Raw genomic sequence first — 18,179 nt, forward strand, 5'->3', positions numbered from 1 at the left:
GTTACGTATCGTTCACGTTTTGCGGAATATGCATTATGATTGTGGAATCGAATTCGTACACTTCGGACGTTATATTGCCTTTGAAATTTACGGTGGAAGGCGTCCAAAAATTTAATGTACTCATGTTACTATTCACATTTTCTGTTGTCACAGAGATAATGGAAATAACGTATAGCGTCGACGGCAACAAACGTAATTGGGCGCAGTAGCTACTCGCATAATTAGTCACAGCCACAGACAATTCGTACGAACTGTTTTCGGTAAATGACGAAACTGTTCTCAATAAATAGCCTCTCAAATCTGACATCACAATTTCTACCATGATCGTAAATTGAAGCAAATAACGACTCGTCCTCCATGGATGAAGTCATTGTAAATCGACTACGCTATTATTATCGATCGCAAAATTGAAATAGCGAGGTGGGTCCGACTCTGAAATTCAAACACGATATATCGTTAAATCGGAATTAGTAGCCAGCTATAATTTACGACTTAATCTAGAGAGATTGAAAGCACCTTTCTTAGTTATATGTATATACAGCATATGGATATAGTTGAAGGAATATATGTCCCTCAGTTATATTTTTTTCAATTTGTTATTAAATTGTTACGTTGCACAAATTAAGTTGAAGGAACAACATAGAATTAGGATCTTGTCGGCTTTCTTTCAAAGTCATAACAAGTTTATCGCCATGAGGCAACATCAGTATAGTTAAAATAGATTATAGTTATATACAAATATAATGCTATGGAGATTAGATTCTTTCATGCAGAACTAATTAACATTCAAGAACGTGATGGCTTACGTGCATTGCTAAGCATTGCCACAGTCACATGAACGGAACTTAGTTGATAAACACCCATATTGTAAGCTACAACCTGAAAATACATGTCTTACATTTTGCACATAAATATAAATACATTTGCACCATAACTTAATATCATATAATATCATATAATCGCATTGTAAGTCGATTGTATGTTTCTTTGGGAATATTGAGAATAATAGCTCATTACATCAATAATAGCGTAGTTAATATTCGTGTAGCGAATACTTTTACATATATAATCATCCCATAAGCTACATGTTTCATTAAACTCCACCTCAATTACTTTGCATGGAACTATACGAGAGTTAGATGGGGACATACTTTGATGTCATAACCACGTAATACCCTGTTAAGAGAAGGAAGAGGACTATGCCATCTTAAATGTATTGTTTCATAATTTTCGACTTCTACGACTTCTAGATTGGTTACTTTAGGCGGTGCTGTTGTGTCAAAAATTATGCTGTAATTATTAAAAATAATGTGAAGCAGTAAATAAAAAGTAATATAAAGTCACCTTTGGGCAGAGTTACGAACTCGTATTCTTTGTAAGCGGAGTATTTATTGGTTTGTCGTATCCTTTTGAAGCGAAAATTTTTACGACATAATGTTCAACGCCATATAATATATTTTTTAGATCTATTTGGTAATAATTAGTAGTCTTGGTCACTTTAAAATTTTTCACAGCGTCACTAATTCCTCGTATTTCAACTATACTAACTAATGGTCCAAAAATTGCTGTACGATCTTTAGAAGGCTTCCACGATAATATCCAATTTTCCATTTTCACTTCACCAAACGTAATCACTGGTATCGCTATAAAATTATTAACTGTTATCATACACTCTCCATAAACTTATGTGAATTTAGACGGTATTGACGTAACATTATGTTAATGTAAAACATCGGTATCTGTTTAATTAAAAAATATCATTTAAACAGTTAAATACATGTATAATAATACGAGAAATAATAATCGAAATAAATAGTTGAGAAACTTGAATTTGACAGTCAATGAAAAACCGATTAATATCGCAGAGTTATAATATAATATATAATAATTAGTTACTCAAGTCAATCTATTATGAGAACTTGGAACTAATCAAAACGTATTATAACATTATATATGTAAATGACAGGTAGATATTAAGGCGTCGATATTTATACGGAACTGACATCATCAAGATATCCGATTATTTGGATAGCGGGAAAATGTGACGCTTCAAATTCGGCTTATCTGCAGGTTTGGATTTTCCAATATAACACGAACAACTGAACATTCCAAGCATCGAATCCGAATCCAAGTTAGCCAATCGGACACCTTCACTAATGTAATATAGACTTCTACCGAAAATTTGATAAAAAATTAATCATTATTTGCAAAACAATTTAACGATTTAATCTGCTTATTTACGTATCTAAATAATAATAATTCCGATTAATTTTGTTATTAAATCTTCTTTTTATTCATCTGTTTTTTTTTTATATCCAATCTCGGATCTAAATTTGACTTTGGATCTGAACACTTATGATCTAGGCTTATTACTACATACACATTATTCGAATTATCCGAATAATGTGATTTTGAGTTTACAGTTTGGAGCCGATATCGGATATCCGGATAGTCAGATATTCAAAATACTTAGGAACTCTAGTGAATTCAGTATACCCTTTTCAGATAAGCTAAACTCCGTCTCTGCAGGCACACTTAAATACCGTGAATTCCGTGCTATAACTTGCACATTATACTTTGCATATGCATGTAATTCAGAAAGTCTGTTATCCATTTTATTTGTCCTTTCTACGAGAATGTATTTACTCGATAGAGGAGGTGGACGTTCTTATAGCCAAAATACTCTACTACCTGCAATTATTAGAAGACGTCCGCATAAAATATTGTAAATGACTAATACAAACCATCAACATTGTAACAAAAATTCCGCGTATAGAGAATATCATATTACTTTGGTTTTTAATTATCGATCAGAGGGTAACATTCCATATTGTTAACAAAAATTAATTTAAAACATATGTGCTCCCTTAATATTCCTAAAATATTTGCCATATGATATTTTGAGTTATATAAAATTCTTTAACTAGCTCATGCACAAAGAGAACGATTTGGTTGAATCAGATAAACGCTTCTTTGGAATAGTCCAAACGAATTTTTCGATTAGTCGAACAAAATTTTGTTTGAAGCAAGAAAAATATTTATTTGCGGCTTAGTTTCAAAGAAATATTTTTGTTGTGTCAACCAAATAATTTGTTTGGACTATTCCAAAGAAACATTTATTTGATTCAATAAATCGTTTTCTCTATATGGCCTTCTTAAAGTTATTGTAATTCATACGAAGTTACTAACTAAATATTTTTGTTGTTACTTAATTATTAGTTACTTTGCAAATTAATAATTGATGACTCTTTTTCAACACACCGTTAACTGTATTACATATTACATTATTATTCCATTAGGTCGCTTTGGCGATATCCAAAATAAGCCTCCGTACTTGGCAAGAGTATCGCTATAAGAGGTCCCACTTTCGATGGAACTACAAATATTCGCAAAACATATATTATTTGCAAGAAATAAGTATATATAAAAAATGAAATAATATCTATGTGCACACGAATCTTATGAAATGTTGAAAATATAATTAAACTCACCTCCTTCGAATGTATGAATTTCCTTAGAAAATATTTTCTTTTTCCTATAGAGTATAGTTACATTGTAAGAAATATATGGAGTTAAATTTGGCAAAGCACATGAAAAGACAGAATTAACCCATGTATTATTCTCTTTTCTTCATTATCATTATTTATGAATAGCAGATTATCCGACGAGTTTATCCGGCACGAATATAATTGCTGGCATAAGAAAGCAGATATTATACTAATATAATACACTATATAATAAGATAATTTATTTTAGAAATAATATAAATATATTTACAAACGAACATTCGTTCGCTTGTAAATACAAAGAGTCTATTTATATTTCGGTCTCTCCAACGATTATTAAGCTTGGCGTTCATCAGGCGTAATATTGAAGCTCTTGATCACTAAATCGTTAAAAGCGTGATTAAATACATTACCTGTCACAAATGTAATGAATGTCACAATGATAAAAAAAATAAAAAACAAAAGCAATCTTTTTATGGCAAGATTAGATGTTATAACCGCGTAGATAACAACTTCTTTGCGTATAATGATGTCTTTTACATTTGTGAATATAGAGACTTTTGACTTTTTGTTAAGATACTAGATGAAAATTTTGCAGTCACTATTTTCCTAAATAATAATCTGAAGTAGTATGTCCACAATGGTGTTTTAATCATATATAAATATAATTTTCTAGCAATCGTAATATTTAAAATATATCACGAATTTGAAATAACAGAAAGACCATGAGATAAAAGTAGGAGAAAAACTAACTTACAATCATAATAAGTATCCACATTTTTCCACTCGCCATATACTGGAACTTGATTAATTAAAAACACAGATTGGATTCTATAAGTTGTGCCATGTTCCAAATTTTCAAAGATTTCTTCTAATTTTGTATTACCTTGAGATACTCTTTTCCACTCGTACTGTTTCACGAGTTTTTTGCCTAGTTTCTGTGAAAAAAATATTTTAAAAAATTGACTTAACTGCTTGCAACTCAAATAAAAATCTAGGCTTACTTTATAGATCTTTCTTGAATAGATATCGTGTATATATAGCACTTTATAGATATTTTTCGTGTAAGTAATATTAAATATTGTTTACTTGAAAGTTGAAAGTTGAATTTACAAAAAAGATCTATTTCTTCGTATTCTTTCTTCCACTTTATTGGAACAGTGGCTACGATAGTTGTTTGATTCATATAGGAGAATTCAGTTTCGTTTGGTTTATCGATACCTTCAAAAGAATCAATATATTAGGTATTTCAAAGAATGTGTTATTTACTATTAGTTCAGTAAATATACTGAAAAAAATTATCTTACTCATTCTGGAAAAACGTTACCTATTTGACATAAAGGTGATGCGTAAATATAGTTTTCCGCATTTCCGCATCCGTTATGGCATACTCCGAATATTGGATCACATTGTTTGCCTTGGGAACACGAGCCACACCTATTTTTACAGGCATGACCATAAAGATTATTATCACAAGCTGGAAACGCAATAAAGACAAACATAAATGAATTGGAGCAAGCATATTAACACTATAAAATTACAAAATATTTACATATGTTTCAGCCCTTTTATACCTAGATGTACAGGTACAGCCATTGTCGTTACAAATTACGACACTGTTGCAAGTACTGTTCACTGCTCTATCACAATGGAACTTATATGCCGGTCCGGTATATCCGACAGAACAATTTTTATTATCTAAAATGAATAATAAATAACGTGTGATTTTATAGTACACAATATGTAATTAAGTAATCATTTATTTCTGTTTATAACTCAACTACTTCTACAACAAAAATTTTACGGAAAAACATATTATATAAAATGATTCTATCACAGAAAACAAGAAAGGTATTTTTATTAAATTACCTAATTCCACATTTAAATCAGCGTCCTTGAAAAGTTGTACGATGGATTGTTCTTTATAAAACAGTTTTTGACAGACCACATTAGGCCAGAAATACTGATTGTTGTTAGTATTCCAGTCTTGAAATATATACATATCACTGTGTCTTAAGCATTCTATATGTAGGGAACCAGTTATTTTAATGTATAATGATCTCAATTCTACACTTACAATGTGTTTCATACGTGTCTATTTACACAATATAAAGCATGTAAACATCAGCTTCGAGAGGAAAAAGCTATGCTACTCTGTAGTTCCAGTTAGACAATCATTCGTCGGACAACCAACGTCCGTCTACGGAATACCACGACCAGTTTCAGTATCGGCCGACACCAGTCGATTCAATTTGCCAAATAGAAAACTTGGTCTCCGGAGTTCATTCCACAGGAACGCCGATATCAGCTTTCTTCGGTGCACATATTCGAGAAAGGTCGCAACGCTACATCTTGAAGTAGGAACCTCGTTTAACGTAATAAAACTTACAGTAGAACTTATATTAGCAGATAGGAAATGGCGTTGAGAGTTTTGCTCTCATTTTTTCTCGATTCTCAATATGTGCAGAATCGTATCTGTACATAAGCAGCTTGCAAATTGCGTCTGAAATCGTTCAAAGTAACATCGGTGCGCGTCTATATATATATTTGTTTTCCCTTTTCCATGAAAATTCTCTAATATTTATTATATTTAGGATTACGAGTAATTGATTACTTTTTTATTTAATTATAGTCTTTAATTGACGATTAATATGAGCTAATTAAATTGGAGTTTAATTGACAATTAATTTCAACAAATTCTACTAAAGACGATTGATGTGAGTAAAGACATTTAAAGACCTAATCGTAATTGAAAAGTGAGCTTGTTAGTAATTTTCTTATTATTTTAACATTAAAATTATAATTTTTCATTCTACCTAAATGACACATTCGTGAAATAAAAGGATAGTGAATTAGTGCAAAATATCAATCTTTTACAAAATCCTATAACAGTTTATAAAATTGCTAAAATTCTATCCATGCATTAACGATACTCACAAAGACTAAGAGATTGGTATGATATGCTAAAGTAATGCGTGTATAGTAATAAACGGTACTTAGGTACAAGAGTAACGTTAAATGATGTTAATATTAGTATATATTAATAATATTTTAATGTCTTTAATATCAATAATACGTAAGACATCTTTAGACATCATCTTGTTACTTGGATAATGCAGTTTTTTACAGTTATATAATATCTTAAAAATGTCTTATAATAGATTTAAAATTTTTATAAGATTTAAGACGACTATAAGATGTCTGAAAGAAGATATCTTAAATAAGATATCTTAAAGTCTGAAAACGTCTATTAGATTTTTAAGATTTCTAGTTATTTATAAGATTTCTAGAACAAGATATCTTTTAAACGCGCACGTTGTGTGAGATTCTTCAATTGATTTTACTGGAATCAATCGTCAATTAATTAAATTAAAACATATTTGTTCAAATCAATTATTAAAATTGGGAAAATTTTAACTAATATTTTTACAATCCTGATCATATTTAATTAGCATGTGGAAAGTAATCACAATATTCTTCCTGATAACCTCCAAATTGGGCGAATTGTTCATGGATGCAAAAGAAAATATTGAGCGATTAACTGATGACATCAAGGAATTAAATGAAACATCAAATAATTTTATCTCAGACCATTTCATATATGACACATACAACTACTACAGTGACTACGATTACGATTACGATAATTACGATGACTACGATTACGATGACTACGATTACAATGACTACGATTACGATGACTACGATTATCATGATGTCTACAATTACGATAATTACGATTACAATGAGTATAATTATGATAATTACAAGAATACCATGACTTCAAGCTTTTTCAAAATTCACGATGAAGAAAAGATCGCGGTTGAGAAGTTCCTGAAAGCAAAAGAGAAAAATAAAGAACATCCGGATATTTTAGAAACCTTGCGGTTAACAAAGTTTAAAAAGATACATCTTGAGATAAAAAGAATGTTATTAATGATGGACGATATTATAAAAAAGGAGACTCCGAAAATGTTAAAGAAGTACTATTATCTCATACCAGAATTTTTAGAGGAATATTTCTTAATATTTTACTTAATTGTATATATATTAGGTAATTGTTGTTAAAATAAATTACAAATTGTCAAACAAAATCACAATACTTCTATTACATATTATAATTCGCAATATTTCTTCGAATTTGCCATAATGAAAAAAGATTTTTATTATTTTCATGTTACTTCATAATTACATTATCGTAACAGGACTAATCATAGGAATCATGTTTGCCTATCTTCTTTAAATAAGATTAAATAAATCATCTTTAATTGGCCTTAATAAAAATGGAAGAAACAAAAAAAGAAAGCTGTATTAAAAGGGGAAGCATGATAACAGAAAAAAAGAGAAGAAAAAGAACAGAAGAAGTCCGTATAGAATGTTATCGTATGTAAATTATAATCCTAAATTTTTTTATTTATATAATTACTTCACCTTAATTATATAAACTTTAAAAAGAAATTATGTAATTGTATATTATTTCATTAATTAAGTAGATTGACAACTATTTGCATCTACAATTGTCTTGCATGTATATTATATTATTATATATATTCTATTATTATATATGTATATTATATATTAATATATTAAATATTTCAAAAAATTTTTTATTAAACATTTCATGTTGAACACCTCTCTCAATAATTAATTTTTGTTCTCAATGAAATTTTAAGTTAGAAAATCCGGTTAAAAAACATTTTGTGAGACGTTAGTTATTTAAAAAAAATATATATATATTTTGAATCATATCGTTTCTGTAACGTTTTCACAAATTATCAGTAAATCGAGTAAAAGTAAAAACGATTTCTACAAATATTTTACAAATATAAAGTCTTCGAGTGTAGCCGTCAACTTCAATCCATTGGTGATTCCTGGGGAATTCCATTGATATTCTCCAAAATTCTAATGTTTAATCAAAAATACTAAACAAGAAATACCATACAAAAATTATCAAAACAAAAAGTACAAACTACAAACAAAAAGTACATGTTAATTTAAACAAAGTGCAAATATTTTAAATTAATAATATTAAAAAAAGAAATAAGGTCAATATAATAAACCAAGTACGTATATTATGTGATAAATATCAATATTATAATATATAGACATTTTGAATAAGAAAATTTTTTTTAATTAGTTATGTTTTATGTCAGTCTCTTATATCAGTAAAACATGGATTAAAAAAAATTATAATATTGGTTTATTATATTGATATTATTTTTTTTGATATTATCAATTTAAAATATCTGCACTTTGTTTAAGTTAACATGTAATTCTCGTTTCGTAGTTTTCTTTTTGATAATTTTTGTATGGTACATTTTGTTTTTAGTATTTCTGTGCCAATTACGCGTGCGCTAAACATTATATAAGGAAACTGTCATTAGATTTTAAATTATAGTTTCCGTGCTTGAGATATTAGATTCGGAAAACCAATCGACACAGAAATTTCAGATAAGTTACACAGTCGCGTTTTTTGTTTGATACGTACTCAGCGTCGCGCCGCGACCGCAGCGCTTGATAAACACAGTAATGTCGAACTATCCACTGATGAACAACATCTGACGTCATATCATTACATATTATAGTCACTATTACCAAAACCACATATACATATTTTCATTACAATACTAAACACAAGTCAGATCAGCCAGTAGATCCGTTTGTAACTTAAATCGGTCGATTTTGTTGTCCTGCGAGAAGAACTTTACAAGATTATAATCTCCAGAAGCTTCTAGGGTGACCAATTTCGTTACACTTTACAGAATATCTTGCATGCTTGGATAATACTGATAATACTGTTGTAATACAGAGAAAAGCTCACTCACAGGTACGAAATTCATTGAAATTGCGACAATAAAAATATTGCGACAACAATAATATTACGACATTAAATAATAAGTTAAATCGTTCAGGTATTATACGATTGTGAGTAGAAAAAGTTATTATTTTTCATGTACGTTACCGAATGCTCTGCTTTTTCCCATGTTTTAACTTATGTACATTAAAGTTTTTATTATTAGCAATATGATTATTGTTATTACTGGACGCTACTCGAACACTTGTCAGAACTGAGTCCGTAAAGCTACTTTTTCTCTCAGGAGAAATAAGAACTAAATAAATTAAATAAGAATAAGAAATTATCAAATAAAGAATGATTAAAGGAAGTTGTCAAAAATAAGCCATTTTCGGATTCCTCTGCATGCATATCACATTGTGTAAATAAAAAAACAAACTTCTTTACATTTATTAATCATCTCTTAAGATGTAAATATGCAATTTATTTTATTTTATAGACATCAAAGGTGTAAAGCTTAAAAAATATTTTGCGTTAATATTTCAACAATATCAATAACAAGTCGCGATTTTCATAACTTTCTCTCATTACACTTACACACACCTACTCCTACACATACATACATACAGAACTGATGGATAAATAACTGTAATTAACTCTAATTAATTTTAATAATTATTTTAATTAATTATAATTATGATTATAATAGGACTTATAATAATTTATTCTAATAATTATAATTGATAATTACAAATAAATTATAATTTTTATTTTCTATTTCTAGAAGATCCCAAAAAATATTTTCCAATAATTAATTAAAGTTTTATCAGTGAATAAAAAATGGTCTATTTTTAATATTCTTTCTTCCATCAAAATATAATTTTATTAACTTCGTGAATGTTTCGTGCGAAGAGCATAGTGATAATAATAATCTCGCGTGTATCATTAAGTTATTATTATGCCGAATAGTATGTTACAAAATCATTATCTTATCATTAGAATAATAATAACTATTATTATTTTTGTTCAATAGGATGCACCCTATAATTATATGTTTTCTTCAGTGGCTGGTATTTATATTGTTCATAGACTTAAACAATATAAATTATTCACCACGAAGTACCTATACGTGGAAAACACAAAGACATTGTACTACTTCATTTGACGTATCTGAAAATGTGTACAATCACATTTATTCATCTTTTAAAATCGAGAAAATACTTGATGACGGTCTCGACAATCTCGATAAAATACTTGAAGAGTTGTCGATGGCTCACGTTCAAATGGAAAAGAGTTTGCAAGTGAAGCTCACGAAAGTAATGAAGAAGATCATGCGCTACAAGATAAAAAATGTAATGATAGTTTGGCTATCTAAATTTACATTTGTCATCCATTATACCTTCCATATTCTATGTTGCTTCCTAATAGGTAAGTAAATCTGTACTAAGTATTTTTAAATAATTTTTACAAGCGCTTTTCTGAGACATTACAGCTGTTTGATACGATTCTTCCACAGATTATTATATTTGTATGATGAAATTAACAATTTCATTAATTGCTTTCGATTAAGAAAGGTTTCAATCGCTCTGAGAGTGATTAATAACGCCGTTGACTCTGTTTAACGTATCATAAAGTTTTTAACATCATTAATCACTCGCAGAGCGATGCAAATTCATTTGAGTCAAAAACATTGTAAGATATATTGAATAAAAAAGAAACAAATTATATATATTCCGATATAATGTAACGGAAGTGGAAAAAGAAGCAAAGGTTGCTCTAACGAAATTGTCTTATCGGTGATTTTTTCGTTTTCACAGCAATTATCACAGGATTTATATTCGGCAGATATAACAGGAGGAGGGTTACTTAGACAAGAAGAAAATTCGAAAGAAGGAGTGTGATTTTATAATTTTACATGTACTATGGAAGTTCATCGCACCTATTTTTACAAAATTACTTGTTTTTACAAATCGTCTTTTTACAAAATAGCTGACGTGCACTTAAATCCGCGGCGCACGATGCTCAATTCTCTGTTGTGAACGGAGAGCGACATAATTTCGAGCAACATATTATTGGCAACATATTTTGCGCGTGCTTCCTCACATGCATTAATCAGTGTATCAGAAGCAATCACATGCTCGAATTACATTTGTGTATTTAAATATCACATCGTGTTGTGATAATGTTATACGCGAAATAATGGAAGTTGTCGTTTTGGAAATTATGCGCTCCATGCACTAGAGAATCGAACATCGTGTGCCTCGGGCGTTGCGAACAAGTGCTTGAACTTACGACAAAATCTGTATAATAACTCTTTAATGATACTTTATCGTAATTAATCGTAATTCTCAATTTGCAAGGAAACAATGTATGTAATACCACTATGTAATACACTATAAAATTCAAGAGCTGGTATTATAATACTATTATAATAAATTTGTTTAGTATTTTGTCGATGGCTTCATCGTAATTATACAATTTCCAATTTGTGTATGAAAATAATTAGTATATAATTACTGTATTATATAGTGTATTTATATATATAATAACTATATTATATATATAAATATTATATAATATAATAAAATTATTATAATATTATATATATAAATACCATATAATATAGTAAAACTACTATAATATTATTGTAATACATTACAAAAATAAAAATATCATTTCTCTCAGTCGCGAGAAAAAGTAGATGATTGTTGATTTGTAAACTTTCTTTACTTTAAAAAATTCTTAAATTATACCAAACAACAATTCTTGCCCAAATTGCTCACGTAGTGAGTTGCAACTGTTGGAAACAGATAATCTCATTTTTAATTTAATAATTCTTTTTTCTCTGTCCTAAGAAGTGCAGTGAGTTGTAACATTGAGATTGGTCCCAGTCAACATCGAATATCATTACATTACATCTATGTTGTAATCTCGCACTTAACAATGTAAATACAACAAACCATCATGCGTTATATTGCACTTGTTAAGTGCAACACATACATCCCAAGTAGTAAGGTGATGTTAAATGACGTCTTAATAATGACATCTTATGTTACAGACATCATCAAGACATTATTAAGACTCCATCATACTACTTGAGATGAATTGATATTGCTCGATATTGACTGGGCTGCTTTTTATAAAAATCGAGAATAAAATATAAATTATATTCGAAATAAAAACATGAAACTCGAAAAATACATATTTGTTAATTATAAGTGATTACATAAATGTGAATATTGTGTAATGATAATAATTGTGAATAATTTTTTAGATTGTTTTTCATTTTATTTGATGATAGTGTGGCATATTTATGTAACAAAGTTTACTTGTACCAGTTACTTCACGATAGAAAAGTTTGTTTGAAACAAAAAAAAAATAAAATAACAACTGCCTTTCAAAAGTCTCCTTTTGATCCAATTCACCTCGGTCTACTATTACTATATATTATTGCTGTTACATTTACTTCATTTTTAATGAATACCAAGACTTTTTGACGCTAAAGTGGAGTCAGATATCATGCGGAAGCGCTTACAATTAACTTATTTTTGAAACACAAAGGAGATATTATGTGAAAGACAGTTTCAACACGTCGCACCTGTTGCCGTGAACTCGCGGGGGAAATGTTTTGACTTCACGAAGTCGCACGAACGATTCGTTCGCGCGATGATGAGCGTTATGTTTGTTCAGTTTCTGCAAATATCGTATTACCTTCGATGAATTCGACCGTAATGCACGAGAGTCCTTGATAATCCGCCTTTAAACACGCCCACGCGCTCTTGACATCAATCAGTTTGACAACTTCTTCCCGCCGAAAACGCGAGGTACAGGTGTAGCGTTGTCGTGGCGTTCGGTAGATTCGCGAAGTGACGCTCCCCTCGCGTCGCGTGCGAGTTCGCGCTTGTAAAATTCGTCGAACGTGCAATCGGCACGTCGATGCCACTTGCATCATAGCTCACCGTGTGTCTTCGTCGTTTCTTATCTAATCAAACCCACTCGTCTTGTCGTTCGCTTTTATCCATCCAGTCCAGCTCTTGATCCGAATCCATACGGATCTCCGCATATACGTAAGAAGTTTCCGTGCCCGCATCTGCGCCTCTGTTCGATATGGACGACAATTTTATGGACACGTTGGAGGAGAACGAGGGGCTGTCGGAGGATGTGAAGGAAAAATTGTCGAGCATGTTCGAAAAGTACCAGCAGCTGTCCGATGAAGAAAAGGAGAAGTTTCATAAGGGCGCTTACGACGTACTGACCAAGTCTGTTAATGAATTAACTAACAATTCAATTTTGCCCACGTGGCTCGTCCCGTACCAATCTTACATCCTATTTATCTTCGCGATGTCGATTGTGGCCTTTCTACTAGGTACGACGTGTCTTGCATTACCAAATTTTGTGAGCAAATAACACGATATGTCTTCCAGCATGTCTGTTAGCAACTTAATTTGTTAATAATATTCAGTAAATTAATTTCATAGTTACCAGATGTTATGGAAGCATTGTGGCGTCTCGCTTCGATCACGAAAATTTGTGATCAAGAATTTCAGCGAGCGCTATTTTCTCTTGTTCTTATCATCTTTTGCGATAATTTTTCATGACGATTGTGTGATTTTTTTCAGTTATTGTTGTTCGCAAATTGTACAGTAGTACCAAGGAACGAGAGAATCGCAAAGAGGCGAAGAGACGACTCAAGGAACAAAAGGCAAAAAAGAAAAGGAACTGACATTTTGCACGAGTCAAGAAACACGATCATTTATGCACTCTAATGAAAAAAAAGATCTTTGTTAATGAAACCCAACAAATTTTTATAATAAATTCAAGTATGATGTCTACTGCCGTGTTCATAAATAAATTTTTATATGTCCAGCGCACTGAAAAATTAAAATACTGCTTTCATTTCTTGTAATTTGTCCATCTTTTTTTCAAATATAAAACATATTGATGAATGAAAAATTGATCTTCTTTTTTCTCGAATAATAAGATACTTGGTGTCACGACGCTACCGCGTATTCAAAAGAATCAAACGTTATTAAGGGGCGACGTTAAGGGACGACGGCTTCTATGAACAAACGGTGCGCATAACACAGGAAATAATTAAGGGCTAGGCATCAAGAAGTATTTATTATGCCATTTCATTTCGACGGAAACACTCGTACGAGGTATACAACAATTAATAAACCGGGCATATGTTCATTATGCTTCTCAAGGTATCACCGTCTTCTTTGACCTTTAAATTACAACAAAAAAAAATAGATTGTATTTTATAAAATAACACAATTAAAAATTACACTTATTTGCATAATCGAGGTACCGGTGACAAAATTCTACGTAGCCGATACCGCGCGATTAATCACGATTTATCGCAGTGAGCATTTCCAACGCGCCGCAAACGCGTAAAACTCTATAATGATACAAGAGATTGTTACATTCATTAGCTAATTGATTGTTATTTCGTCATCTAAATTGCGTTAGTAACTCCACACCCCTTATAACAAAACAAATAACCATCCTACTTAGTAATATCTTAACGCACTAATTAACAGGAGATAGTGTGCTACATAATAAGTTGCATTGGCACCTTCGTATGAAGTAAAAATTATATAATAATAATAACAATATAAAGTAAAAATTGCACAATAATAATAACAATATACAGTAAAAGTTATATAATAATAACAATAATAATAAAAAGAAAGAAAGAATTTAATTCTAGTATTTCGTAGAATTTCTAAGAGATCGTGGAATCTCGAATATATTAGTATAAAAATATCTACTTCCTATACTTCTTCCTTATCGTAGTACTAGCGCTGCAAAGTGATAAAATATTTTTTTCTCGAGGAATTAATTCTACATCTATATCCTGCCCAAATGCTTACCAAGTAAATATGTCTATTGGCACGTAATTAATTAATTAATTAAGGCACTCGCGCTTAAAGTTTCCTTCTCTTACCAAATTGCTTATAGCTCCCTTCTCTTACAAAATTGTTTATACTGTAAAACTCGGTGTTCATTGTTGATTTCTCGCGATAACGACGTTTTACTTTACTCGCAAACCATAAACATGTTAAAGGTTTACAGAAACAAGAGTAATGCTTAATGCAAACGAGAGTTATGAAATCAACGAGTAACCGAAACATCTGCTATATACAAGATTAAAATCCTACATTTCTTACTTTTAATGTGGCACGTATATCGAAAACGGAAAGTTTTCGCAAATTGTACTAAATGATCGACGCATGTTCATATCGGCCTCTATATAATCTCAATAGCCTTTCGTTTATTCGCAAATTCTATACTCTTTACTCGCAGCTTCCATATATATTACTGTTTACCCCAAATTTCTCTCGAAATTCTTCTCGAAATTCGCCTTCAATCTAACTTTAACTCAACTCTAACTCGCGTGCGACTTACAAATCACAACAGAAATCTGGCAGATGCTAAGCACCTTCGCATTTCTAAATGCTCCAAACTCAGAATGTTCATAATCTCAAAATATTCGGCCGCAACGATTGCACGATCATACAAGATCGCAATACTTCTCGTAATTGCTGAAGCAATACGTTTCAGATTATAATAACATATAGTTGCATATATCTATAGAATTGTTAAAAATATAAACATCTTCATGATTTTTTCCATCGGGTGACCGCAATGTCAGAAACCTCGGGTAGTCGCACGCTGCACTACCCGAAATACTACTGCTGAGTTGTGCGCAATATACAGTAATATAATAACGCAATAACAATAATCTCACATTATTAAGATAAAAAAACATCTGTATCTGAAAGAAGAAAAGAATATCGGAACAAATCTAAATATAAATGAGTATGTTTTAGTTCTGTTACGCGTGAAACATCAGTCGATGATTCTTAATAACGTTTCGACAAGTTTGCTTTTATATATATTCGGACACGTCTATTATAAATATGTTATCGAATTATTAATTACGTTCAAATCTTAATTGATTTGTCAATCATAATCTCTTCTCTTTAAATGTTTATAATTGTATAATCATCTCCGTTGTTCATAGAAGAGAAGGTGGGAATATTGATAATTTCTTTATTTTGGACGAAAAATCCAATATTAAATACAATAATTGCATCCATAATCGACAGAAAGATTAGCAAGTATATCTTTTATAATGTATTTATAATTATTAGAGAAAAATAAACTATCTAAAGGCGATAAATTTTTTTTAACATTTTTAAGTGCAAGAAATGAAGTCTTGGAAAATGGAAAATAGTAATATGAAACAGATATGAAAATAAAAAAACTTACTTTTTATTATTAGAAAGTTGTTGATGTTAAAATATCCTTTTTATTGAATTCCTTTAAATATAAAAATTATAAATAAAAATTTTTTAAATGTCTACGAAAATTAAGAAAATTAAACTTAATAATTAATATTATGAAAAAGTTTTTTAGACCTATAAACAAAAGTCGCTAATAAAAACATCACTTTTATACCCGCATAAGATGTGGAAATATAAGATGTGATTTTGTAACACTTTGTTTCATATGAAATACTTATTGTTATCCAGGTTACTACTTGTCGATATTTTTCAAAAGAATCTCAAAATATAACAATTTTGAAGTTCAATCTTATTACTAATCGATACACTATAGCTAATATGCTAGATTTACCGATAAGATAAGAAAACGTTGAATTTTACCTTGTAAAAGGTTTTAACAAGAAAAATTCAAAGCAGCTTCTCTTAACACTATAAACAACATGGCACCGATGCCAAACGCCTTTGATGGTCGATAAAGATTCTAATGGTTATGTTTATTTTTAAGTTACTAACAGATCACAGCAATTAAAAAATCAGCCTTATTTCATATTACCATCCTGTTTCACATTACCACTTTCTCCTCTATTCGTTAAAAAGAGAGATAGTATGATTGGATTTTGCGTAAACCAACTGTCGTTTTGCACACATCCCCTCATATTAGTGAAACAAGTATTCTGTACATACGAAAAGACAAATCGTTCAAATTGCCTTAGACTTAATCAGCAATTTGTAGCGCTCGCTGGCAGGATCTGAAAGAATCATATATGCATACATTGTTAACAATGATTTAGTAATAACCAGTTTTTCATCGAAATTGCGAATGGCAAAGTGCACGTTTACCTTTGATCATCTCAACGAGGTACATGCTTTCGTCCTTCATGTTCGCCACCAGTTCGTCAGTAACCAACACGTGTATCCCCTGCGGACCCAAGAACAGTATCGAGTGCAGTCGGTCGGGTGGCAGACTGAGAGTGCTGAGCAACTTGTTCGTGAGTATGCCACTCGTCAGAGTCTCCAAGTAGGCGACTCGCCAGAGAGAGCCGTTGCCTTCCAGCGAGAAGTAGAGTGTGAGCTTCGGCGTCGGCGCCTTGGAGTGCAGTGTGTTGAACAGTCGGATGCCGTCCGCCACCCCGCAGATCTGGATGAGATCCTCGCGGGATAGGCGCAGGATATCCGAGGCGGAGAAGCTCGCGAAGGTTGATTCGAATGCATTGAAGCGACTCGCGCGTAGCCATGCAGTTGTCTGCTTGGCGTTCGCATCCGGCGGCAACTCGGTGAGGCATGGAGTGCTCTATAGGGTTTAAAATTGAATTAGGACGCGAGTAGACACGCGGATTGGATGATTGCTGAACTTCCAAATTTTCAAAGGTGTAACTTTGCGAAGAAAGAATGGCTCTTTTTGTTTTTTTTTTTTTATTACTTTTTAAGCATCACAGTTGGAGATAAACTGAGTAATAAAATTGTCGCTGCTCTGAAGGGATACTTTATTGTCTTCTTCATCGATTCTTCTTCGAACTGATATACGCGACGTAAGAGGTAATTGAAAATGAAAAGAACGCGAGAAGAGTTACTTTATTCGTTAACAAG

The 18,179-nt window shown here is 31.0% G+C and overlaps 5 protein-coding genes and 1 long non-coding RNA gene across 14 annotated transcripts in view; 3 read left to right on the forward strand and 3 right to left on the reverse strand.

The window, feature by feature from the left end:
- Positions 1–2,504: 2,504 nt before the first annotated feature.
- Positions 2,505–4,723, reverse strand: LOC116844539. The gene is made up of 5 exons (XR_004378096.1): positions 4,596–4,723; positions 4,264–4,444; positions 3,492–3,692; positions 3,262–3,376; positions 2,505–2,691 (listed from the first exon to the last, which is right to left on the reverse strand). It is a non-coding gene; the product is annotated as an uncharacterized LOC116844539 (long non-coding RNA).
- A 110-nt stretch (positions 4,724–4,833) lies between these two features.
- Positions 4,834–5,537, reverse strand: LOC116844553. Its single transcript, XM_032816219.1, has 3 exons — positions 5,376–5,537; positions 5,059–5,204; positions 4,834–4,983 (listed from the first exon to the last, which is right to left on the reverse strand). Exons 1-3 carry the CDS (start codon positions 5,506–5,508, stop codon positions 4,834–4,836), a joined length of 429 nt encoding a protein of 142 aa, XP_032672110.1. The 5' UTR covers positions 5,509–5,537.
- A 108-nt stretch (positions 5,538–5,645) lies between these two features.
- On the forward strand, positions 5,646–7,853 carry LOC116844564 (DNA-directed RNA polymerase subunit beta'-like). Of its 4 annotated transcripts, none has more exons than XM_032816258.1 (4): positions 5,646–5,881; positions 6,139–6,223; positions 6,959–7,560; positions 7,712–7,853. In XM_032816258.1, exons 3-4 carry the CDS (start codon positions 6,960–6,962, stop codon positions 7,747–7,749), a joined length of 639 nt encoding a protein of 212 aa, XP_032672149.1. In that variant the 5' UTR covers positions 5,646–5,881; positions 6,139–6,223; position 6,959; the 3' UTR covers positions 7,750–7,853. The 4 variants fall into 4 exon arrangements, with proteins under 4 accessions (XP_032672149.1, XP_032672148.1, XP_032672146.1 ...); XM_032816257.1 differs by having other exon boundaries at positions 5,646–5,863; XM_032816255.1 differs by lacking the exon at positions 6,139–6,223 and having other exon boundaries at positions 5,647–5,881.
- A 1,143-nt stretch (positions 7,854–8,996) lies between these two features.
- On the forward strand, positions 8,997–11,850 carry LOC116844565. Of its 2 annotated transcripts, none has more exons than XM_032816260.1 (3): positions 8,997–9,431; positions 10,334–10,728; positions 11,118–11,850. In XM_032816260.1, the coding sequence occupies exons 2-3, from the start codon at positions 10,335–10,337 to the stop codon at positions 11,168–11,170; spliced, it is 447 nt and encodes a 148-aa protein (XP_032672151.1). In that variant the 5' UTR covers positions 8,997–9,431; position 10,334; the 3' UTR covers positions 11,171–11,850. The 2 variants fall into 2 exon arrangements, with proteins under 2 accessions (XP_032672151.1, XP_032672150.1); XM_032816259.1 differs by having other exon boundaries at positions 9,008–9,333; positions 11,118–11,846.
- A 1,220-nt stretch (positions 11,851–13,070) lies between these two features.
- LOC116844566 lies at positions 13,071–14,185 on the forward strand. The gene is made up of 2 exons (XM_032816261.1): positions 13,071–13,666; positions 13,920–14,185. The coding sequence occupies exons 1-2, from the start codon at positions 13,408–13,410 to the stop codon at positions 14,021–14,023; spliced, it is 363 nt and encodes a 120-aa protein (XP_032672152.1). The 5' UTR covers positions 13,071–13,407; the 3' UTR covers positions 14,024–14,185.
- A 209-nt stretch (positions 14,186–14,394) lies between these two features.
- LOC116844561 (transcription factor CP2-like protein 1) overlaps positions 14,395–18,179 on the reverse strand; it is a 37,718-nt gene continuing 33,933 nt past the window's right edge. For all 5 annotated transcript variants that reach the window (XM_032816245.1, XM_032816244.1, XM_032816243.1 and 2 more), the window contains 2 exons: positions 17,433–17,883; positions 14,395–17,341 (listed from right to left, as the gene is read on the reverse strand). In XM_032816245.1, the coding sequence (XP_032672136.1) occupies positions 17,292–17,341; positions 17,433–17,883 (501 nt within the window). In that variant the 3' untranslated portion in view covers positions 14,395–17,291. The remainder of the gene's footprint in view (positions 17,342–17,432; positions 17,884–18,179) is intronic.

The sequence above is a fragment of the Odontomachus brunneus genome, unplaced genomic scaffold, assembly GCF_010583005.1.
Source record: "Odontomachus brunneus isolate Ranch 3 - 2012 unplaced genomic scaffold, Obru_v1 Obru_scaffold_042, whole genome shotgun sequence".
Classification (NCBI taxonomy): domain Eukaryota; kingdom Metazoa; phylum Arthropoda; class Insecta; order Hymenoptera; family Formicidae; genus Odontomachus; species Odontomachus brunneus.